At 40.6% G+C, this 24,850-nt stretch overlaps 2 protein-coding genes across 2 annotated transcripts; one reads left to right on the top strand and one right to left on the bottom strand.

The window, feature by feature from the left end:
- Positions 1-3,562: 3,562 nt before the first annotated feature.
- Positions 3,563-10,989, top strand: FGB (fibrinogen beta chain). Its single transcript, XM_030491279.1, has 8 exons — positions 3,563-3,701; positions 5,300-5,503; positions 6,768-6,951; positions 7,539-7,766; positions 8,371-8,484; positions 9,038-9,160; positions 9,346-9,631; positions 10,386-10,989. Exons 1-8 carry the CDS (start codon positions 3,627-3,629, stop codon positions 10,612-10,614), a joined length of 1,443 nt encoding a protein of 480 aa, XP_030347139.1. The 5' UTR covers positions 3,563-3,626; the 3' UTR covers positions 10,615-10,989.
- Positions 10,990-13,853: 2,864 nt separating this feature from the next.
- Positions 13,854-20,532, bottom strand: FGA (fibrinogen alpha chain). The gene is made up of 6 exons (XM_030491278.1): positions 20,431-20,532; positions 18,860-18,988; positions 17,627-17,810; positions 17,134-17,279; positions 15,097-16,174; positions 13,854-14,712 (listed from the first exon to the last, which is right to left on the bottom strand). The coding sequence occupies exons 1-6, from the start codon at positions 20,479-20,481 to the stop codon at positions 14,003-14,005; spliced, it is 2,298 nt and encodes a 765-aa protein (XP_030347138.1). The 5' UTR covers positions 20,482-20,532; the 3' UTR covers positions 13,854-14,002.
- Between the last annotated feature and the right edge of the window lie 4,318 nt (positions 20,533-24,850).

Below are 24,850 nucleotides of genomic sequence, written 5' to 3'. Positions count from 1 at the left end.
AATGGTTTAAGGGCTAATCTCTGGCAACATAGAGTGTCATAATACAGTTTTTTTCTTTCTATTGTCTGTTGAAAGAAATCAGGCCCATTTTTACTGCCTTTTTAAAGGAAACTAAATTTGAAATACAGACTCTTGTAGAAGTCCAAAAAAAATAATTATCCATTTATATTTTCCAAGAAAACTTCGCTCTTATATGCTGTTTATTGGTCTTATTACTAGTGTGCACATGGCCCTGGAGTTGTTCTAATTTTTTTTACAAGTAATCATTCCTCTCAGAAATTTATAATTTCAGTTTATTTCCTGGTGTCCTTGTAAAGCCTTAGAAAATCAGGGGACAAATTAATCTCTGTAATAATTTAATTTTTTAACAGAAGATTTAGTCCAAGGTGAAATTTAGTCCCAGAACTTCAATAAATCATGTCAGCAATATTAATTAGGATATGCACTTTATTAATTTTCTTCATTATATGGAGCTATGTGATGTCTTCTTACATGTCAGCTACAACTGCAATTCTAGAAATAATAAGCTATGTAATTTTTTATAAATCGCTGCTTAGAAGGAGGTGACTAATAAGTTGCATGTGCTTTTAGTGCTGTTTTAAGGTCAAAGTGAACAGCCCCACTCGTTAATGTTTAAGAACTTGCTTGCTTCCAGAACATGAATAAAGCATTAATTCTCGTTTATGAAAAACCTTTGAAGTAATATTTGTTACCAGTAAAAGCAAGAAATGGGGATGTTCATCTCAGCAGAGATCAACATTGAAGTTTAAAGTATTCTTTTCAAAGTATGGCACTATTACAACACTAGTTGTTTAAAAGGACATTTCTAAATCAACTGCTATTTTAAAGTTTAATTTAGTAAGCACCGCGTCTCATCGTGGCACAAGAAGGTTCTGTTCCCCCACCCCAAGAACACCTCAGAGGGCGCATACAGCTCTGAAGAGTTGTGATCCAGTGACCATGACTTGCCCAACAGGGGTTTGTGTAAAGAGGGTTCCACCACTGCCAAACACGTCAGCACAACAAACACAAGGGGCAGCAAGCAAATAGTCGTTCCTCCAAACACACACATACGCCTCTGCCAGTAAGTGCCTTTTCAGTACAAAAATACTGTACAAAGGGATGTCCTGGAACACCACCAGGTCTGTATTGTATTATTCCAGTTCCTAATAGTAGGTATGTTGTGGTACCACTGACACGTTAACTCCGGGAACAGCTTCTCATTAACCATATGAGTTGGAGGAAGGAATATGAAGGAATAAAGATTAGGTGTCCTTTTTTGAAAAGAAAGCCATTTTGATATAATTTTTAGAAGCAATTTAACCCATGGTTGTTCATAAGGCTTCATTCAATCCTTAGAAAGTGTCAGCCTAACTGCATTTGGTTGCAAGCGTGAGAGAAAAATCACATCTCATAACCAGCATGCTAACATAGATTAAGTTCTGCTGCCAAAACGTTTTTCTATATACGCATGTTTGCCAGTATAGATTGCTCTGTATGCGGTTCAAGTTTGGACCATTTTTTGCTGATAAAACTCCAGGCAAAACCTTTGCAGCATAGACAAGGCCTCAGCTCACCACCTGAGCGGTTGTGGGATCCCTGCACTGGGGCATCTGCTCCTTTGACACAAAGCCACAAACCCATGGTGGTATGACACACATGTTGTTCACAGTAAATCCCCAGGGAGACACAACCACCCAACTCTCTTGGGGAAGCCAATGAAAAGTACTGGAGCTGAGAGGGTCAAAAGCCAAGTTTCAAAGGGGAAATCCCATCTGAAGGCAGATGGAGCCTGGAAGTTCCCTGTCTGGGACTCTGCGGCAAGCCTGGGGCTCCCATGCCAACCCCCATCATCAGGTCCCTGACACTCTGCACAGGCACAGCCACGCTTCTTCATAGGGGTGCAAAGTGTACTTAATGCCTGAAGAAGAAGACCATAAGTTACTGCAGAACATGGCGATGGTTTCTGAATGGATTTAGGACAAATATCATACATTTAATTGTTTCGTTTGGACTGACCCAGGATAATTTAGTAGTAAGTTTCTAGCTCAGGACTAGTGAGGCCTTCTTTTAGTTCTGCTATACTGCAAGCTACCAATAAGCGCTGGGCAAGGGTTCATCATCACGATGTCCCTTCCTTATACGTAAGATGAGGGTGACTGAACTTCCCTCAGAGGTACCTGGGGGGAAAACTGCATTTAAGGTTGGGACATGCCCAGAATCAGTGATAACATCTTAGAAATTATAGGCTAATGATGTCAATTTTGGCTTTAGGCAGAATTCTTTAATGCCTGAAGGGAGAAGTTTGTGTTCTTCCAAACCTAAGTGTTGTTGATGTCCTCCTGCAAGGGATCAAATTCAGTGGAGTTAAAGCTCCTTGAGCCACAGCTGATGTTGGTCCAAGCTGTTTAATAATTAAACCAGTCAGGTTAAATAGTTTTCATATTTCAGGAATCTCCATAGTTTACAAGAATTCTGACAACAGCACAAATACAGGAGAAAGGCCCAAACCAAGCAATTTTAGCTGTTCTCATCTTTACTTACCATAAAATCTCCCACTCCATCAAGTTGATCTTTGTAATGGAACCTCAGCCCGTGGTTTGCATCTCTTTGTGTCTTCAGACACCAAAATGAATGACTTCAGAAAAGTGTGCTGGCCCTCACCCAGCACATTTTATTTAATTCAATGCATTATGATCATTTATAATGCACGAGAAAATCGCAGTATATAAAGACACTAAAATGTTAGAAGTCTGCTAATATGAGCAGTGATATGTCATACTCTTATAAAGCATCAGAAAGCATGTTTGAGTATTCCACTATGATTATAAGTAACTTAATGCTGGATTCTTTTAAAAGATTGTTAAAAAACTGTAAATAATATTCAACAGATATACTTTTTGTATATATAAAAAAATACAAACAGCAAATTCATGTGTAAAATTTATTTATTTTGGTTAATTTATAATGCAAAAGTGATGGAATAGCTTACAATTCATCTGAGCTTTAATTAGATCAAACCAGTGTTTTCATTCAAAATTATTTATGTAATAACATAATATACTCTTTTTTTGCTCTTGTACTTAAAAAGACCCAAACACTTGCATACCTATCAGGCACCAGAAGAATGTAGCAATCTGTATGATGTGAGTTTAATTCAAATTTAAATGGTATTTCTGAAATATTCAAAATTTCAGCAGAGAGAGAAAAAAAAAGAGGCATCACAGTGAGATCTGACGATGTTTTTTTTTTCTTTTGATGTTCACCTTTTCAGCTGTTTTGAAAGACTTGTGATTTTTGAGAAAATTGTAACCTTGTGTAATCTGAGCAGGAGGTACTTTTAAGGATTTTAACATCTATTTGATGCCAGCACCAACAGAGGTCTCTGGGACATGTAGATAAGATCTGTCCAAAGAAATTGCTCAATAACAAATGCATTCCGGCACACGGTGAAGAGAATGGTTGAATATTAACAAACATACAGCGATTGCTCAGAAGGGTTGGTCCTATCACTGTGAAGCTGGAAATGAGGATTGCCTCCTATATATGCAGGAACAGAGAGGACCTCTCCCTGTCAGAGCTGCTGGTGGGAGAAGGTCACCGAGCTGCTCAAGCAAGCCAGCACCATGAAACCGCTCCTGCTGCTTCTGCTCTGTGTTTCCTCTGTTAAACCCCAGGCCTCTACAGACTATGATGATGAGGTTGTAATACTGATCATCAATAATAATAACAGCAATAATAATGATTATAATTACTATAACAATAATAATAATTCGTTTAATTATATGCATGACTTAGCTTATATGAGTTAGCTAAGTTTGAAGCTGTGGGAAAAAATGATCCAGTGCATATTCTTTATGCCCGCTTTAAGTGTTCATAGTGTTCAACCTTTGTATTATATCTTCATGTATTTGTAACTGCACAATAGTTCTTTTCTCAGTTTGGATATATTTTCTTCCTATTTATTTTATTTTTCTGTAGGGATTGAAGAATGTTCAATGGTAAGATTAGTTATTTAGCTGAGTTTAGTTAAGGGTATTAATTTAGCAATGTTCATGTCTGATATTACAGACAATTAATATCAGGTGCAAATGGGTAGCATTAATGTGTAATTAATCATGTCTTGTGTCAAAGACAGTAAAAACTTTTCTACCGACTCAGTAGACGTTGAAAAAAAAAATCAACTGCCAGTTCACATAGCTTTATATTGGAAATGGAGAGGTAGTAATTGTTGAACAAAAAGGCAAGCAGTGAGGATCAATCTAAAATAACAGTTTAACCTGTATATAATTTTAAGTAAAATGTTTAATGGGAAATATAATTTAGAATCTCAGTATGTTTTTTTATATTTTGAAAATCCCTGCAAAAATTACATAGGTCAGGGTAATCAAAAATGAGATAATTTTCTGTTATACAATCTAAACATTTGTGTCTATGTGTTTACTGCTGATAATACTACCATGCTAAATAATTTTCAGGAATTTTGTGATTTGTATGCTGCCTACTTTTGAAACCACTTGAAGTCTCTGATCCTGGCTCCCTAAAAATGTTTATTATTTGTAGCTAAGTCAGAGTGGAATCAGAGATTGTTGAAGATTTTGATTCAGTAGTTCAAACAACTATTAATTCAAATGGTTTAATTTCAACAATTGCTTAGGCGCCAGGCCTGTTTTCCTTGCTCAGCCTCTTAGACTTTCCCATTTCTGGCAGAGCTGGGGAATGTGTGCATCAGAGCAAGCTCTAAAAACCAAGCCCGAGAGATGGCATTGAATGCTTTTCCTAATTCCATCAGTTAGTACCTGGCATGTGGTCTGAGACCTGATAATGTATTTGGCTGTGGCTTGATTTTCTGAGACCTTACAAATTTTCCTGTAGCCTGATGAAAAATTGGGACACTGATAACATAATGGTGAATATTCTTCTTAACCCCAAGAACATGTTGGGGTTTTTTTGTATCCTACTACATGGACTCATGGTGCTTAGTGGCTCTGAACTATATAAACTTTATTCCTTGATCAGAATGAGCTACTGAAATATTGTTTTGCTTTGGTTTGAAGGCTGTTTAGTTTGTCTATGTCAGGGTGGAGGGAGTGTGACTAGTCTTACAAGGGAGGGCATAGCAATGACTTTTAGATAATGTCAACATAATATTTCCATTATTGCTTTTTTGCATTTCATTCCATGGTTCTCCTTGCTGTTTAAAATACTAAAGAGTGCTGAACGGATGCCTCCACCTCGTGCATCCCATTTTACAATAGCAATCTCAGCTTCAGAGTTTCCTCTCCCCTTGGCTTTGCAGGAAGACAGCCCTCAGCTTGGGGTTCGAGGCCACCGACCCCTGGACAAAAGGCGGGAAGTGGCCCCCACACTCCGGCCTGTGGCACCTCCCATCAGTGGAACTGGATACCAGCCCCGGCCCCCAAAGCGGGTGAAGCCAGGGGACAAGAAAGAACGTATCATCTACCCTGATGCTGGTGGCTGCAAGCACCCTTTAGAAGAGCTGGTAGGTGTCTGCCTGCTGATAAGAGACTGTCCTTTTCTTCTAGTGCACCCGATATGGAGTTTTCTTCACCAAATAAGAGATGGTCGTTCATTTAAAGCAGCCCAATTTTGCTTCATTTTGTTTGAGTTTGGTAGGATTGCATTCAGAAAAGTAATGCCACAGAGTTCATGGGATTAGTCACAGAGTCAGACAACCAATGGTGGCAATGAGATTTGAACTGCAAATGAGGAAAGGAAGTATTTGTGGGTTAGCCCATACTTTCCATGTGATTTTGCATAGGTAACTGTTAAGAAGGACAAAAAAACTTAAAAGCACTTCTGCAGAAGTGATTTTTTTTAATCTGGCTTGAATTTCAGATAATCTCAAGGAACCCTAGAGACCAAAAAAGTAATCTCCCATGTCTTTCTTAAAATCTGTTTCAAACTAATTATAGTCTATCCTCAGTCAGTGCCCCAGCTCTTATGTACAAGTGTGCAAGCATGTTGAGATCTAGCATACTCCTTGCGGCCTTGCAGTAGTCATTGCTGTGCTCTCTGCTGGAAAATGCAAGCTGTGACAGTGCTAAGAGACATCTTAATGCCTGAGAGCAAATTTGAGTGTGGAGTTTGCCAACAAATGAAGTCTGTTAAAGCTTAATGAATACACGGCTGTGGTAGAGACCCACTGCTCCCTGGGTATTTTGGTTCTCACAGGACCTCAGAATTTCCCACCTCATTTTAAAACACTGCTGTCCTTGATAGTGTCCTTGTTGCAGAAGCAATGGTGCCTAGCTTCTTGATGTGATAATTTTTAAATGAATCATGTGGCTGTTTCACGAGAGATATATATATATCAAGGTAGAGATAACATGGTTGATTCTCTGAGGATAGTGAAAGAGAAAAGGGGTAGATATAAACATGGCACAGGAACCAGGTAGTTCCTGATAGGCTTAATCGTAGTTCAGGTGGCTTAATGCTGTGAACATTTAGTAGGGCAGAAAAGTGAAAAGCAGATATGGACCGAAAAAGTGTGAAGAGAGAGGACTTTTCCTAAGAGCTTCTACAGAAGAATCCTGATGGGGAACTCAGGGCTCCTTCCTGACCTTCAAGCTGCAGCTTCTTTGCAGAAGTTGAATGTCTTGAGTCCTTATGTAGATACTTAATTATCTGGTCTCACATTGCTAACTATTCAGTGCATTCAAAGGTTCAGTCATTCGCTGATGGAAGTAGAAACTTTTTATATTGACTTTATTATTTGTTTGTTTGTTTGTTTATTTTTTTTTAAGGGAGTGCTGTGTCCAACTGGATGTGAGCTGCAAACTACACTGGTAAAACAGGAAAAAACTGTGAAATCAGTTGTTCGTGATCTAAAGGACAAAGTGAGCAAACTGTCTGAAACCTCTACAACTTTCTATGAATACGTGAATGTTCTAGATGATAAATTGATAAAGAGACAAAAACAAAGAAGAGGTATGCTATTTCTATGTATTACTAGTGTAAATGCTATTTCAGTTCTATCGGTATTGCTACTGTTACTTGTTAATGGAACTTCTTAAAAAAATTAAAACTGCAATGGAATATCTAGCAAAGCAGGGTTCCATAACCATGTCCTCTTAAATCTTAAAAAAAGAATCATTTGAGAGAGTCAAAGGAATGAATCTCATACCAAGGCAAGATTCATATGATGCGCTAAACATAAGGGTCATGTTTTCCCCCTTGCCTGCTTTCCGAAGTCCATCCAATCCCTTTATGTGCAGCTCCTGGCTTGGCACCATGGCTCCCTGGAAAGGAGCTAATTATAGTTCTCTGGCAGAATATAGCACCGCTGATAAATGTACTAGTTAGCAAAGAAATAACAATACATATGTACCACTTTCCTGAGAATTTCTGCATAGATTTATACATTGTGGAAACATCAGCAAAAGAAATGCCTATCCTTCCTCCCCACTAAGCAAAGAAGTGGCTTCTCAAGTTGTTATTATAGATTGCTTTTCATTATTTCATAACTGGAAAACATGTCAAAAACTAATCTGCTTTTTATCTCTTTGCTTTGCTAGACAATGATGATGTACTTTCTCAGTACAACACAGAAGTGGAATTGCATTATAATTATATAAAGGATAATCTGGACAATAACATTCCGTCTAGCCTCAGGGTCCTTCGTTCAGTTGTGGATACTTTACACAAAAAGATACAAAAACTGGAAAATGCCATTGCAACCCAGGCGGACTACTGCCGTTCCCCATGTGTTGTTTCCTGCAATATTCCAGTGGTTTCAGGCAAAGGTACTTACTCAACTACAATGACATCACTTCTGCCATTTATATCACTGTGCAAATTGATAGATGCATCATCCAATTGGTTCGAATGTGCTCTGAAGTCTGTGTCGTTGATTAGGGTAGCAGAAAAAATGGAAGGTGATCCTAAATGCAAAAAATCTTTCACAGATGCTTATACTGGTCAGACCAAAGATCTTCTTACCCAAGATCAGGCTTCATTAGTGGCCAGTGGCATTTTAAAGAAATATGTCCTTCAGGGTTTCATAAGGTGGAGGCGATACATTTGTGACCCTTGATTTTTTTTAGTCAAGAAAGGTTCTTTCACAAGTTTGCCTAGTTCAAAAAGTCATTGGAAAGTATACAGTCTTCCATCACTCACAGGAATTCACACAGGAATTTTACAAATTCCTGTTTGGAAAAGTAGAACAATGCAAGTGAACTGTTCTTTCTTCCCTGACTCTGTCACATTATGTGTCACGGAATTCAAAATGAAAGTAGAATTACATATATATTTCAAATTGTTCTCTTATAATCATCAAACAAAAGGATAAGAAGATCATTGGAGAAGTTCATAGCTTTTTCAGTAACAGTCTCTGGTTTATTCTCTCAGAATGTGAGGATATTATCAGAAAAGGAGGTGAGACATCCGAAATGTACCTCATCCAGCCAGATCCTTTCGTCAAACCATACAGAGTGTACTGTGACATGGAAACAGATAACGGAGGTTAGTGTGAAATAACTGTGTTGTTAAAATATTAATTAATATGGATGTTACAAAAATCATTTTAGTAATTTGCATTTTACAAATACTAATATGGAGTTTTGTAATTACTTGAGATTTAAGTCTGATTGACTCATTCTGAAAAGTCTTCTCAGTCTTCAGATGCACATTAGGATACTTCTATAATGAAACTGGAGATAAATTGCTGGGATAGGGTTGGTAAATAAAAACGTGTCTTACTGTGACTAGAATGGACAATGTCTGGGTGGGCAGACAAGGACAGCCGGGTTCATTCCTTACCCTGCTACCATGTGTTAGGCAAAAGACCAGGTCAGTCCTTCAAGTTCTGCTTTTCCCACCTTTCCTTATGAAGCAAGGTGCTAGTTAAGTGTGAGTAAGAATGGCAAGGCTGAGCTTGTAAACAGTGAAAATTCAGACCTGTTTCAAGGAAATCATATGCTCTGCTTGTCTTGAGATGAAGATAAAAGGGCTGTATCTTAATGTTTCATGTTCCTTTCTTAATGGCAATTTAATCTAAAAACTGTTGCTCCTGCAGGCTGGACTTTGATTCAGAACCGCCAGGATGGCAGTGTTAATTTCGGAAGAGTATGGGATCAATATAAAAAAGGATTTGGCAATGTCGCGAACAGTGGAGGGAAGAACTACTGTGATACACCAGGTAAAACACACTGAACATGAAACACAAAGAGCTCTTCTTACTGAAACTGTTTTCTTGTAAGCTGATTTTTATTTTTTTTTTAAATTAACTAATCCACTTTTAGGCAGACCTATAGGCAAATAATAAAGTTGTCTTTAAGTATATTTGAAGTTTATTTCACAGAGCTCTCACTTGTTGCTTCTCAGGTGAATATTGGCTTGGAAATGACAAGATCAGCCAGCTTACCAAAATAGGGCCCACTGAAGTTTTAATTGAAATGGAAGACTGGAATGGTAATAAAGTATCAGCTCATTATGGAGGTTTCACCATACAGAATGAAGGAAACAAGTACCAGCTTTCAGTTAGTAACTACAAAGGCAATGCAGGCAATGCGCTAATGGAAGGAGCTTCACAGGTGCATGGAGAAAACAGGACAATGACAATTCACAACGGCATGTTCTTCAGTACTTATGACAGAGATAATGATGGATGGTATGTATTTGCATTAGACATTTAAAATAATAGAGCTGAGTATATATTTCTCTAAGTTGCTGTTCATTTTCACAGCATTTTGTAGTACCTTAAAATATGTTCTATCCCTGCAAGTTACCAGCCAAATGTCCATGCAGTTCTCTTGACATAGCCAAGGGCAGGTAAAACTACGTATTATGTTAGTGCTGCTTTACAAACAAGTAAGAAGCAAGCACACTGAATTTTATTGATTCCATGAATTATGTTATCATAGACAAATCAGCAAATCTGGATGCAGTATATTAATAGTTCCATGTGCTGAGGACGCTGTCTTGCTTAAGTAGGAATATTGTTACTCACTCCAGGAACACATACTGAGTCATAGTATCACAGAATCATAGAATGGTTTGGGTTGGAAGGGACCTCAAAGGTCACCTAGTTCCAACCCCCCTGACACGGGCAGGGACACCTTCCACTAGACCAGGTTGCTCAAAGCCCCGTCCAACCTGGCCTTGAACACTGCCAGAGGTGGGGCAGCCACAGCTTCTCTGGGCAACCTGTGCCAGTAGTCTCACCACCCTCACAGTGAAGATTTTTTTCCTAATATCTGATCTAAATCTCCCCTCTGTCATCTCAAAGCCTTTCCCCCTTGTCCTGTCACTACATGTTTATTATGGTTTGAAAATTTCAGTACGGGGGCAGTTGTATATACTCCATTGATCTGTTTGCTTACAGTTCATTTGTCATTCTCAACACTTTTTTTTTCCTTTATCAGGTTAACTACAGATCCAAGAAAACAGTGCTCCAAAGAAGACGGTGGTGGATGGTGGTACAACCGCTGCCACTCAGCCAACCCCAATGGCAGATACTATTGGGGAGGGACCTACAGCTGGGATATGGCAAAACATGGTACAGATGATGGTGTTGTATGGATGAACTGGAAAGGGTCATGGTATTCAATGAAAAAGATGAGCATGAAAATCAGGCCATACTTTCCACATTAACCATTATCAAAATGTACAGAATCAGGGATTTTCTTTTAATATTTGTACATGGTTATCTTTTTAGGCATGGTATTCAGGCTTGTCTTTATGTATGAGAGCCAAATATGTATGTATGAGCATATTGTGACCTAAAGTGAAAAGCAATGACAACTGTAAATCAAAATGTGTCTGATGAAAATAACTCAAGTGTATTTTGTTCCATTTTTCAGTTGTTCACAAGACAGAAGTAACTAGTATAGAATCGCACTGATAAAAAAACCCCAATCCCAACTTGTTTCACTCTTTTACAAAGGACTTCTATACCACATTTGAAAAGAGAGAGGATTATTCTAAAATGTTTTCTGAAAACTAAATAAAGCCTTAAAACTAAAGTTTTATTCACATGATTCCTACGTATTTATGAATTATCTGGGTAGAAGCGAACACATTCCACTAAATAAGGAATAGTAATTTTCTTTTATATTATAAAGATAATGATAACTACCTGTGTAACAATTTGAGAAGGAATAAAATGAAAAGACATTATCTAACAAACGGGTAAGTCACCAGTCACTTAGTTCAAATCCCGTATGCTGGATAAAATATGCCCTTTCCTAGGACCTGGCTCACATACTGTGCCTCTTAATATCTCTTCCATCATCCCATATCATAGAATCATAGAATCATAGAATAGTTTGGGTTGGAAGGGACCTTCACAGGTCATCTAGTCCAACCCCTCTCCAATGAGCAGTGTCATCGTCAACTAGATCATGTTGCTCAGAACCACATCCAGCCTGGCCTTGGATGTTTCCAGGGATGACTCATCCACCACCTCTCTGGGCAACTGGTGCCAGTATTTTATTGTCTGTGTAAAAATGTTTTTCCTCACATCTAGCCTGAATCTCCCCTCTTTTAGTTTAAAATCATTACCTGTCATCCTATCACAAGAAGCCCTGCTACAAAGTCTCTCGCCATCTTTCTTATAGGCCCCTTTAAAGAACTGAAAGGCTGCAATAAGATCTTCAGAGAGTCTTCTCCAGGCGGAACAAGCCCAACTCTCTCAGCCATTCCTCATAGGACAGGTGTTCCATCTCTCTGATCATTTTTGTGGCCCTTCTCTGGACCCTCTCCAACAGGTCCATGTCTTTTGGTTGCTAAGGTCTCCAGAGCTGGATGCAGTACTCTAGGTGGGGTCTCAGAGGGCAGATAGAGGAACAGAATCACCTCCCTTGTCCTGCTGGCCATGATCCTTTGGATGCAGCCCAAGATACAATTGGCCTTCTGGGCTGCAAGCGCACACTGTCAGCTCATATCCAGTCTTTCATTCACCAGTACTCACAAGTCCTTCTCCTCAGGGATGCTCTCAATCCCTTCAATCCCCCAGCCTGTGCTGATAGTGGGGGTGGCCCCTACACAGGTGTAGGAGCTTGGGCTTCTTGAACTTCATGAGGTTCACATGGGCCTACCTCTCGAGACTGTCCAAGTCCCGCTGGATGGCATCCTGTCCCTTGGGTGCGTCAACTGCATCACTCATCTTGGTGACATCTGCCAACTTGCTGATGGTGCACTGAATCCCACTGTCTATGTTGTTGATGATGATATCAAACATCCTTTGATCACACAATAAAATACAGTATTAGAAGACCTGACTGGTATGTCTTTCACACAATCACTTTTGTGGGACTAGAGCAATTAGTGACTCCAATCATAAGGGAGGTTGTGCATTTCATTGAAGCTGGTGATCTATGCTCCCTCTGTAGCCGGGAGCAGAGGTTGTCCCAAAGACAGGACTTCCCAAGCCTGGTAGGCAGGATCGAACATCTTTCAGAGGGGACTGCCTTCCTCCATGAAGGAAGGGACCCAGATCACTAGCGATAGATGGATCCCATCTGAAGCCTCTTGTGTTAATGCGTGGAGTCCAGGAGGGCAAGGAGGAGATATCACAGCAGCATCTCACTACGTGAGTGCAAATGTTCAGCATTCCCACAAGCAGGCTACCACTGAGGCTAGGGAACAAAACTACAAGGAGTAAAGCAGAAGCCCATTTTCCAAAAGCACAGACGGTTCTCTGCACATGGCTGTAAAGATGTCTTTGTTCTTCAGCAAACTCTCCAAAAAGGTTAGACAGTGGCTGTGTTTGAGAAGCGCTGGGAAAAGGCTCAAAGTGAGCTGCTTTGCCAGTATTTAGTGATCCTGTTAAATGGTATGAAACATACTGGCCAGTGAGGTTGGAGGCAAGAAAGTTTGCTCGTGCTTATTTCTCAATAGAAGCACAGAAATATTAAACAGAGTAAATACTTGTATAATTTTATGTCACATGTTCTTGTGCTGAACTGATATAACTTGTGTGTAACCGATATAACTGTTTTTCTATGCACCAGCTTTTTGCTAAAAAATCTTACTGTACACTGTCACTAAGTTGCTCATTTAAACACCTTATCTGTACAAGAATCCTTGCTTGACACATGTGCCGAGAAACATTCTAAACCAAGGAAATATATACTGTAGCCATCCAGATGATGCTCATCTTGCTTGTGCTGGTTATATTCATAACCTTTTAGTGGTCACTAGAAAATAATAGCCTGCTTTGAGAGTTGTATTTTGGTGAGTTACCGTGAACTGTCTTATTTTGAAGCTACAGTATGCATGGTAAACTGCCTAGAATTCATCAATGGGATGGAAGGCCTATGTCCATATTTGTAAAACCACAGCTTAGGAGGTCCTGAAAAGTCAGTCCTAAAATGGATGTGCCATTTATCAAACTGTACTCCATGTTAGGTCTGTGGCAAAAGCGAGAACCCAAACCATGTCTAGCTCTGCCTGAGAGTTGACTCCTGATGCTGTTGTGCTGCCCTCAAAATTGAAATGTGAGGAGACAGCCCAGAAGTGTGACTGTTGAACTTGATCAGACTTTGATGGTTTGTGGTAGTGGAGGCAGGAGTTCTTGGTGAACATACTTCTTAATTATTTTATTTCTTTAATACTTTTCAACAAAATAAATAATTCAAATTATAAATACTTTTATCTCCAATTTAGGTGTGATCTGTCAAAGACAGAACCTTGGGCGGCATTGTCTAGGGTGAGGTGTCCCTGCCCATGGCAGGGGGATTGGAACTAGATGATCTTAAGGTCCTTTCCAACCCTAACTATTCTATGATTCTATTATTGTGAAAGTCAGAGACAAAGTTCATATAAAAAGAGGTATAAAATCAACATTTCCCTGAAAAGGTTTGTCAATTGCAAATAAGGTGAAAGAACTGTTTTGTTGATTATTAATCAGTGTTTATTTTTTAAGCCACAGATGTGCCCAGTTGCCTTCAAATTCACAGAGTAAAGGTACATTATGCACATTCATATGTAAAAAATACTTTCAACTTGTAGTTGTAACATATATTAAAAGCCTGTCTTTCTACAAGGTTTCTATGGGCCTGATTTTCATTCTAACAATTTTGAGGGAATAGTCAGAGGCTCTAAATGGCAGCCAGACCACACCATTTTCGATCTCATAAGGAATGTTGTACCTGGGGTCGTAGTGGCCCCCCAGGTAGTAAATGCCATTGAGGTTGGCTGCCTGGCAGCTGTTGTACCACCAGCCACCCCCGTACATCTCTGCACAGCTCTCCTCCCAGCGGTCCTGGTCCCGGTCAAAGGTGCTAAACCGCATCTGGGCATGGGACGTGTATTCGGTGCCGTCTTCCAGCCAGCCGGCTATCAGCGCATCCCCAGCAGTCCCCTCATAGGAGGACACAGCAAGGGCATACCCTTCTGCTTCAGACCCTACCTGTATGATATACTCTGCATACTCAGCATTTCCATCCCAGTCCTCTAACTCTACCCGAAGGAGAGTGTCGTTCTGAGTCAGCAAGTGTATGTTTTCATTGCCCAGCCAGAACTCTCCTTGCCCTTTGCCATCCACGCTGCCGAAACCTCTCTTGTAGTCTTGCCAGGTCCGGTTAAAATTCACTGATCCATCCATTCTCTGTTGGATCAATAGCCATCCTCCCAAAGTTGTCTCTTGGTCGCAATAAACTGACAAAACCTTATTCGATCCCGCTGGCTTGATTTTGAAAATGCCACTTTTGGCACCAAAAGTGTGTTTCTGGCGGATATCATCACAGTCTAAAAAAAAAAGTTGATCTGGTTTGACAGGAGTTATCAGCAAAATTTAATAAAAGGTTCAGAGGAATCCAAGTACCAATAGCTCTGAAGAAAATTGTTAAACATATCTTGAACTACACTAGGTATAGTGACAGGCAACATTAAAAAGAATTCAGAAAAGAAAATTTTACATACATGTTAAATTGTGAATTGTCTATGATGTAATACCCAAGTATCAATGAAATATTTTCCTTTCTGTTTCCAAGGTGGCAATAAACAGACACAGTGTTTGCATTTTAACATCACACTGTTGTACTACGGTATCTGAAACCAATGTGTCAGTTTGATTACGGATGGAGTTTGGCTCCACTACCTCAATTAACTACTTCCGTGATGCCTGTGTACCTTTCCCAGTGCTGGCTCTCCTTTGCTTCATTCCTGATGGTCTGATGCTGCGTGCCTGAAAGTCTGGGGTATCCTCTGCACTCTGATCATGTTGCACCCCACCTAGCTCCTCAGTTATTTCACGGGTCTTTAGTGATTTGGTTTCAAAAGTGGAGCCTCCCTTGTTGAAACTAGAAGCGCTGGTCACTACAGTCTTGGAGTGACTTGCACTGCCAGATGGGAATCCAGATGGCTGAAGGTGAAGTCCTCCAAAGTCATCTTCTTCCTCCTCTCCTAAGTCTGTAAATTTGCCTTTCTCCCCATAGGTCCCTGAATGACTGGATACTCCAGTACCTAAGTGGCTACTGTCTGTACCAGTTGTGTGGCTGCTAAATGAAACACTGCTAGATCCACCAAAGTGCTTACTAGCAGCAGATGCAGAGTCAGGGGTAAAAAAGGACTCCAGCTCAGGGAATAACCTCTCTAGCTTGTGGAAGTCATCTGTCCCACCAACGTGGTACATGCTCCCTTCCTCTCTAACATTTCCTGCCCCTTGCAAATAGGAGCAGTCTGAGCCATCAGAAGAAACTGTTTTTTCAACTACTTCTTCTCTAGGGCCATCAGGGCCAGTGACAATTTTTTTGGTGGTAGTTTTGGTGCACCTATGAACAGTAGAGGAGGTTTTGTCTCCCAGACTAATAGTTTCTCTCCCATGAGTAGGAGTAACTAATTTGCTGGTGTGTGAAGGTCCATCCCCCCTTGATTCTGCCGTGAGATACACGCTGTCGCCTCGGGAGGGCTTTGTGTCTGTTTCTGATCTTTCTAATACCACTTGCATCTGCCTGATGTTATTAATTATATTCAGAGCTTGCATTTCTGGCAGAGGCTTATGCTTAAAATGCTCAGGAACATTTGAGTCCTTAATTGGCCTCATTTTCAGTGTGCTCAAGGTGGTTGTTTGAAGCTCTGGGTGCAAGTTGATGGAGTTGGCTTGGGTAAGCTGCTTCTGGATATTGTCATAGCTTTCTTTGTCCACCTGGTAATCAAAACTTCTAGCACAGGTTCCTTTGCAAGCTCGTATCTTAATATCAATGTCCACCTATATAAACAGAGAGAAATAATTTGGTTAGGGAGCTTTCCTGACTTTCTCAAGCAAGTGTATCCTTTAACTGCACTGGGGGAAAGGTGGGAGCTGTCCTGGCACCTCCCACCTACAGCAGAGTTTTTCCAAAGCTCAGTTTTGAAGTCATCCCTGGGTTTATTTCCAATAAATGCAACACATGCAATAGCACAGTGCACATGAACTCCGTGGAGAAGTGCATTGTAGCACGTTCCCAAACTCTGCTCCCTTTATTCTTGGTACATAGGGGTGTCTTCCTGGGCCTGGAGGGAGTGCTGTAGAGCTGGGCAACTCCCTAGGGACCGGGGCAGAAACGGGTCCTCCAAGGAGAGGGGAAGACACTGGGCTTGTCCCAGAGCCTGTCATGGCCCTGCTGTGAGGCCTGCCATCCTGGGGCTACCACTACTTTCCTAAATGATTCAAAAGATGGATCTCTGATCTGGGGATCAAAACGGGCTTTTGAGCAAAACCACTGTTTGTGTCAGGGCTTTTCCTTTCATTACTGTCAGAAGAATTGGCTGCAACTTGCGAACATGGGCTCTAGTGCCAGCACTGGCTTGGGCAGCAGTGGCAGAACCAGGGAAGGACAGGGCACAACCCCCTCATCCTAGCTGCTCAGCAACTCCTTACAGGAGGAGAAACACCCCAGACAGAGCCAGTTATCAGCAGATATAAGATCTTTGCTGCTTGTCTCAGAGCAGAAGTAGGAAATGGGACCAGGAGCCCTCCCGAGCTCACAACTCATTCCCACATGGCAGGAAAAGAAAACCAAGCTGCACAGAAAGCAACTCATTTGGGGATTTGCCTCAGCAAGTCAGACCCTGTGGGAGTTGCATCAAGTGTTCTTCTGGAGCGAGCACTGCTCACTGCTCAATGGATAGACCCTCTTTCTGTAGCTAAGCCCTGGAAAGAATGGAAACTACATAGCAGCTACCCACCTCCAAGCGCTTCATCTCCATCACCTGTTCCTGGATGCTGCTCTGCAGAGCTTTAATTCTGTTTACTTGAGTGACAACTCTCTGCTTTAATGTCACAATTCTCTGTCTCAGTTCTTCTGACACGCGACCATAATCATCATCAATCTCTGAAACAGAAACGCCTCACAGTCAGCTATGCATGTGTGATTTCTTTCCTAAAAGGGTAGTGTATTTTAAAATAAGTAATTAAAACATGTAATTAAGAACATATTTCTCACAGTACTGGACAGGTGAAAAAATACATTAGTTTTTACTAGTTAGCAGTTAAGAGTCTTAGTTACTATGGTTATTCTGTGTCTTGTTAATAAGGTCCAGTGCAGCATATCCTTTCTAACCCTAACTGTTCTATGATTCTATGATTCTATGGTATATTTTCACTACATATTGCTTATGCACAAAAAAAAAAAAAAAGTAATTCAGCAATGGATAATACAACTAGGTGCAAGATACTCACTCTGAGCACTGTCCAGGTTTGGTTTCAGAACATTTACAGTTTCCACAACTATCCGATTTGATTTTTTATAGTTGTTTTGATTTTCTAAGAGCAGCTTCCTGATTTTGTCTATTCTGTGACTATAATCCTGATCTGTTTCATCGATCAGTCCTTGCATTCTGCAGCCTGATGGACATTTTGTACCCTAAAATCAGAAGATGGAAATAATCGTGTTAAAATCTTCATGAGTAAGCCTTTTTTTAGCATTACATTTGCAGACTTCTGGCCAACACTGAAAACACATTAAAAAAAAAAAAAATTAGGGCAAGATTCTGCAAGTTTCTTTCAGATGTCCTGTCCTATTCATCCAACAACTTCGCCAAGAAGTTGTGTGACTTAGAGCAAGCTAACTGCAGGCTGATCCTTTACCTCCTATGCCTCCGGCAATGGTGTAATGAAATCAGTGAAGCGCATCCTCAGAAACTTGCTGTAAGTGGGGAGCAAGAACAAGTAAACCTTCAGTTTTCCCTCTCCTCTGTTCCACAGGGGTGAAATAAACATATATATATATGTATTTCCCAAAAGGCTGCTGTTAGAAGTCTGTTGTCCAGTTTGAGCAAGCACGTTAGAGAACAACTTATTTAAGCAAAATTTTCCTTGGAAAAGCTTAATGTTCTTACAGACTAAAGCTCTTTGCCAAGATTTCATCAAACAAATGTAGCATAGAGATGGACAAAGATGTATGAGGCAGGAGAGAGACTAATGAACAGCTTATACATAAAGACATCCAGTCAATCCTTATGAATTTTACTGAACATTTTGTCATCTGACTTCCTAAAAAGTAAGTAGTGAAGTGTAAGTTATTTCTAGCTATTTTTCTTTGTCACACATCTTTCTTTCTGGTGCCTTTCTCTTACCTTTCTCTTACTACAAAAGTGGCAATATCAAAATTCTAAAAATAAATCCTTCTTAATTTTTTCTAGGTATAGCTTTCTTTTATTTCATCTTTCTTTTCTAGACTACTTTCTCTTCTGATTCTGCACCCTGGCAAACTTCCACCTCTTTCTTTCTCTTAATTTTTTCCTTTCTTTCCTGCAGGAGATCTCTCCAAGCTGCCCTGACATGGAGCATTACCCATTGCCCCTGAGTCCCAACTGCATGCTGGCTGCATAGCACCCATCATAGCAGTCTGGCTGAGGTCCATGAGCACCCTGCTGATAGGCCCCACTTTAGCCCTCAGAGCTCATTGCTCACCCAGTCATCGTCCGCACAGATGGGCCAGTTCTTCTCATACTGGCAGGTGGACTGGGACATGTGCTCCACAATCCTGGGACCACGCACTCCTGCACCTTCCTTTTCAAAGGTAGTCTCTCCATCTTGTGCCTGCCAGCAGGAAAAAGGGCAAAAGTAAAACCAAGATTAACCAAACAGCTCCCAAGAAAACAGAAGTATAATGTTGATGTCCTCAGACACTCAGTGGCACAGCTGACATGTGGCAATTACAGCCATCTGGAAAGCATCACATTGAACAGTGCGAAGATTTTATTCCTGTCATTTCTTGGAAGATATGATTTTGTTTGTTTTGTTGGAATAAAGCTTTTAATCTCTTAAAATTAATGCTGCTATGTAGGGAGCTGGTGATGCTCAAGATATATCATGGTAATATATTTCCACAAAAATTTTGTGTTCTGTGTGTAAATGTAAAATTGACTTGAAATCAGATTGAAACTGGTTAAGTTAAAGCAAATACTTTAAAAATCTATGTTCTATTTCCATTTACTGCAATATTGCTAAATTTGTGTTTTCACTCTACTACCTTCAGTCTCCACAAAACTGGCTTAAGTTGTGTATATATATATAAAGAGAGTTTTCCCATTAGTGTTTCTGATTTTAATCACAGTTGCTACATGTAAGCTTGTAGCCATTTTTTTCCTGGCATAAAGACCAAGAAAGCTAATAACATCATAATAAAAATAGTAATGTCATTATTAAACTGGAATATCTTTATTAAATGATAATGGAATGTCATTATTAAAATTGGCAGATTCACTCTGGTTTGATTAATCCTGAGGATCTGGCCTCTTAAAAGTAACAGATAAAAACTTTACTTTTAGGTGGTTTGTGTCCCTTTGGCATTGACAGCTCCAATATGACTGCTTCTGTTTTGTCCCATCTGCTTTCTATAATTTCTGTCATTTGTTACAATATGCACAATCTTCAAAAGACAGTCATAAAGAGAAACATGAAGAATCTAATATAAGATCATGGCCTGAGACCTCAATGAGAAAAAAGCAAGGTTATATTAACATAGTTGAAAATCAAGTCTATCTGTTTCCTTTTACCTAAAAATTGTTTCTTACTTAGCCCTAGTTTAACCTGATGTTGCTGCCACAGGAATCCTTGGGTTTTAATGTGTATTTTATAACAAAGGTATTGTATGTCATTTGTAGGTGGAAAACCCTGCTGAAGTATCATCCAAAGGAGAGCAGAATTCACCCTAATAAATATGAAAATTCCTGGCTGACTGAAGCCACAGGTGTCCACTCAATTACTTTTAAGACTTACAGCATCACCTATGAATCTATAAATTCATCTTAATGTATATGCTGCTCCTGAAGCCAGGCAGATTCAGCAAAAACAAATTGAGCAAAACTAGAGAGCTGAATACTCAAGAACTACTGATGAAAATCCAGCAGTGAAGTAGTTACAGTAAGCTTGTGTATATGTGTGTGCATTGAATTTTACAAGCTAGGTGACAGCCAAAATTTATCTATCTAATGAACATGCTTCAAAACAGAAAGATATGAAAAGAATCAAATTCATACCCAGGCTAAGCTGAGGCACAGCAACACACAGAGGATCCTCACTGATATCATCTTCAGGAGAAGAGCAAGCAGAACTCTGAAAGGATGCTCTCCCCCAGTCTCTGGGTGCAATTTAAACCTTAGTGTGAAGCTGAGATTAATCATTATGCTCCCTTCTGTTTGGAGACAAAACATGCCAGATGTCCCCCTCCCCCTTAGGTGATTACTTAAGGCCTCTTGCACAAGTTTTGGATAAGTTTGTACAACAGCAACATGCTGACAACACCATGTATTCCAGGAAAAAAAAATCTGTCTAAAGCTTTGTTTCTCGTAACTAGATGTTCAACTTAGATGTATGCAGGACCTAGTGGAATCCAGCAATGCTTACCTGCTGGAAGACACACACTGTGTGACGGGCACTTAGTTAGCATAATCAAAGAGCTGATATTTGAAACAGGAAGTCCTTGGTTTGCCTTTTCTGTGTGACTGTTCCACTGCTGTGAAATCCACTGCCCTTTCCAAGGCAAGTACTGGTCTAAGAAAGGTTGATACATTCTATCTGTGACCATGTGGTCACCAACTGAAATAAATTCCTGAGGAGTGTAGAGCCCAGTTTACATCAGTTTTTACAGCTGGACTTTACAGGTATTTGTATGATGCACGATGTGTTTAACACTATGCTCTCTCTTACACAAATGGTATATTATAATTTTTTATCAAGTAGGATTTGTTTGAAATGAACACAAATTTATGAAGAGCACAGTAGAGTGGTACTTGAAAATGCCCCAGAATGGATGTTAAGCATAATTAAATATTCCTAAAGAGTCATGCCTCCTTAAATGGTTGTACAATGGGTATAGTTTGTATGTGGTAATTGATGATTATACGCTGCTGCTGTGAGCTCGATAGCCTTACTGTTGCTGGAGAGAGATGCACCTGGCTGTCACACTTGAGAGGTGCTGCCCATCTCAAAAGTTGCCACCACAGTGATCAGGAATGAGCAAGAAAATCTTTGCTTAGAGCACATGTTGCCCTCATCAGTCGAAAGAACAAAATTCTCTCTTGGCTCTTTAAAACCACACAACATTCGAAAAACTCTTCATCATCTAGAGGTTGCAACATCTTACCATGTTCTGCTTTACAGAGACATGAATAGGACCCTTTGTTTCCTCCCCTGGCTGCCCTTGTATTTCATGCTTATTTAGGGAACACCTCTTAAATCTAATTCATACCAATATCAGAGAATCATAGACTGGTTTGGGTTGGAAGGGACTTTAAAGATCACATTAGTTCGAAACCCTCTGCCACGGGCAGGGACACCTTCCACTAGACCAGGTTGCTTAAAGTCTCATCCAGCCTGGCCTTGAACACTGCCAGGGATGGGGGATCCACAACTTCTTTGGGTAATCTATGCCAGTGTCTCATCACCCTCATAGTGAAGAATTTTTTTCCTGATGTATAATCTAAATCTACCCGAGTCATATCCTCAGGTAGCAGAAGAGCTCATTAAGATGGTGCTAAATTGATTAACACCTACACCACAAAGACCTGGTTTTGCATTACAAAGGGTTTCTATTATGTTTAAGGCTTAGTCTTATTTTATCTGCACACATTCTGAAACAAGATGTTTTGTTCATATAAATTCCCTGCAACATGCTCTGTAAAGTCATCTGTTGAATCTCAGTGCTAGTAATCCCACTGCCAGTGCAGTGCTAGTAATGCTGTGATTCAACAAACTTCTATTCCAGCAACAAGACAGACCACATAACTTCAGTAACAAATGTCCAAACAGACCACATATTACCTTTGTTCAGTTTGAAGATCAGCCAGCCATTGCTGTGTTCTTTGGTTGATAAATGTCCATAAGGCAGCTCCTGAACTCAAAGCAGACAATCAATATTCTTACACACCAAAACCCTCAGCTGCTAACTTCAGCTTGGGCAAGATTGGTGATGCTTCCCCACTCCAAGTCCTACACGGTTTTGTTCACTCTGATGCAGCAATTCTGTGGAAGAATTATAAAAAGCTCAGCAGACAATAAAATGCTTAAAGGAAGAAAAGACAGCAAGCAGCTGCTCAGAGCTGTACATTCTTTCCATTGTATGATGATGCTCTGCAGACTGTTTAAAGCTTCATGGATTTTCCTATGGTGCTCATCATTCAGCTACCTCAGTGCTTCACCAGAGTGTCTTGCCTCTGGTCCCACAGAAACTAAGTGATGAGGGCAGGAATAGCACCTAATTTTGCAGGGTAACAGCTGTAAGTAAGAGACAACTATGCCCCACCTGGTCTTATTCCTCACATGCATTACAACCTATGCAACAACTAAAGCATCCTTCATAATTCAGATGTGACACGTCAGTCAGTTCTGGCTTTTCCCATTTTGTAAGAGCTTGATTTTGTGATCTTCAATAATGTCTGAACATTATTTTGGTAATTTAATAGGCCTTAAGAATCAACAGTAGTCAGAGCACACCAAGCAGAAGAATTTCTGCCTTTCCAACCATGCTCACAGAGGATGCGACAATTTGCTAGGTGGTGACCCAGATACCAGCTACCAGTGTAAAACTGGACACGGCACAAGCATATGCCAGGCCTCCACAAACCCTGATGGAGGACAAAGCTCTCTGATGACCTTCAAACGTGGAAAACTTCAGCTCTGGTCCAAGTAAAACTTGGCCACCATGGCTAGAAGGACTGGAAAAAGCCGATAACCAACCACAAACATTAGGTAAACTAAGAGGTGTTTCCTGCTTCATGTGAAGGGGTTTCTGGGTGAAGCTGAGGTGAAGGAGGAGCTCCTCAGGATTTCCAGTTGAGGGCTGAATCTGGGCCTGACCTTCAGCCTGTACCTTTGCTTTCCTGTTGCAATCATCCAATCATTTCTCCCTGTGTTTGTTTGGAAGGCTAAAGGCCAAGAGCGAGGTAAACTTTGGATTTAACTTTAATTCATCATCAAAGGACAGATTTCAGCTGCCCCGCTCTTGGCAGGTTGCCACAATAATAGTTGGGAATCTGGGGTTTAAGTACAGCTTGTGCACCCTAAATGTGAGCCAGCCCTTGTTTGCCCAGCACTGTCCCTGCCTCCTGTCCTACCACAAGTCACCATCATCAGTTCCCAAGCAGTGCCTTCTCCTCCTCTTTCCTGTTCATTCATGTCCCTCCTCTAGATACCTTGTCTTAGACTCCGGTCTCCTTCAGCCCCAGCTCTCAGCTCCACTTTCTCTTCATATGCTCCTCAGACTACTTAACTCTTTTGAATTCGTTACTAGCCAGTCCCAGAATCTGGTCCTACATTTTCTTCATGCAATGTCCCAAGGACTGAGGGACCCATCAAGTTCTCCAGCCCATCCACACTATTTGCTTTTTTCTGCCTCTATCCTTTCCTCATCCACTTTCTTCTCTTTTGTGCTACAGTGGTCTTTGGAAGAATGACTGCAAGCACAAGGTAGGAGAGAAAGGCAAACTCATTATAGCCACCAAATCCTATAATGAACTTTTATAAACTCAGACGGTGGCAGGCCTGCCTAAATACAGACAACTTTCACCATAAGTAATATAGATAACGGTCTGAGGGTCATGTATGGTAAAGACTGATTTAGAAAAGAGAAATATGGCCTCCCAGTATAGAATCATAGAATCCTAGAATCATAGAATCAACTAGGTTGAAAAAGAACTTTAAGATCATCAAGTCCAACTATTACCCCAGGACTGCCAAGTTCACCACTAAACTATGTCACTGAGGGCCTCATCTACACGGTTTTTGAACACTTCCAGGCATGGTGATTCTAGCACAGCTACAAAATAAGGGCATTAATTCAAATTGCAATATATTTCCTCAAAAAAAAAAATAATACCCAGAGTATTATTCTCTAAGAGTCAGAAGAAATAGGAGATCTTTTCAGGCCCCTTTCTGATGGTTACAGGATTGGCAACAGTAGAAAGAATCATAGAATCATAGAATCATAGAATGGTTTGGGTTGGAAAGGATTAAGGTCATCTAGTTCCAACCCCCCTGCCATGGGCAGGGATGACTCACACTAGACCATGTTGCCCAAGGCTCTGTCCAACCTGGGATGGAGCCAGGGATGGAGCATTCACAACTTCTTTGGGCAACCTGTTCCAGTGCCTCACCACCCTCACAGTAAAGAACTTCTTCCTTATATCTAACCTGAACTTCCCCTGTTTAAGTTTGAACCCATTACCCCTTGTCCTATCGCTACAGTCCCTGATGAAGAATCCCTCCCCAGCATCCTTGCAGGCCCCCTTCAGATACTGGAAGGCTGCTATGAGGTCTCCATGCAGCTTCTCTTCTCCAGGCTGAACAGCCCCAGCTTTCTCAGCCTGTCTTCACATGGGAGGTGCCCTAGTCCCTTTATCATCCAAAAGGTATGAGCGTTTTCAGTCTTCTTTCAGGACCCAGAGAATGTAACTGCAGACT

This window comes from Strigops habroptila, chromosome 7 (genome assembly GCF_004027225.2).
Source record: "Strigops habroptila isolate Jane chromosome 7, bStrHab1.2.pri, whole genome shotgun sequence".
Classification (NCBI taxonomy): domain Eukaryota; kingdom Metazoa; phylum Chordata; class Aves; order Psittaciformes; family Psittacidae; genus Strigops; species Strigops habroptila.
This window is presented reverse-complemented; position numbering and strand designations above follow the sequence as displayed.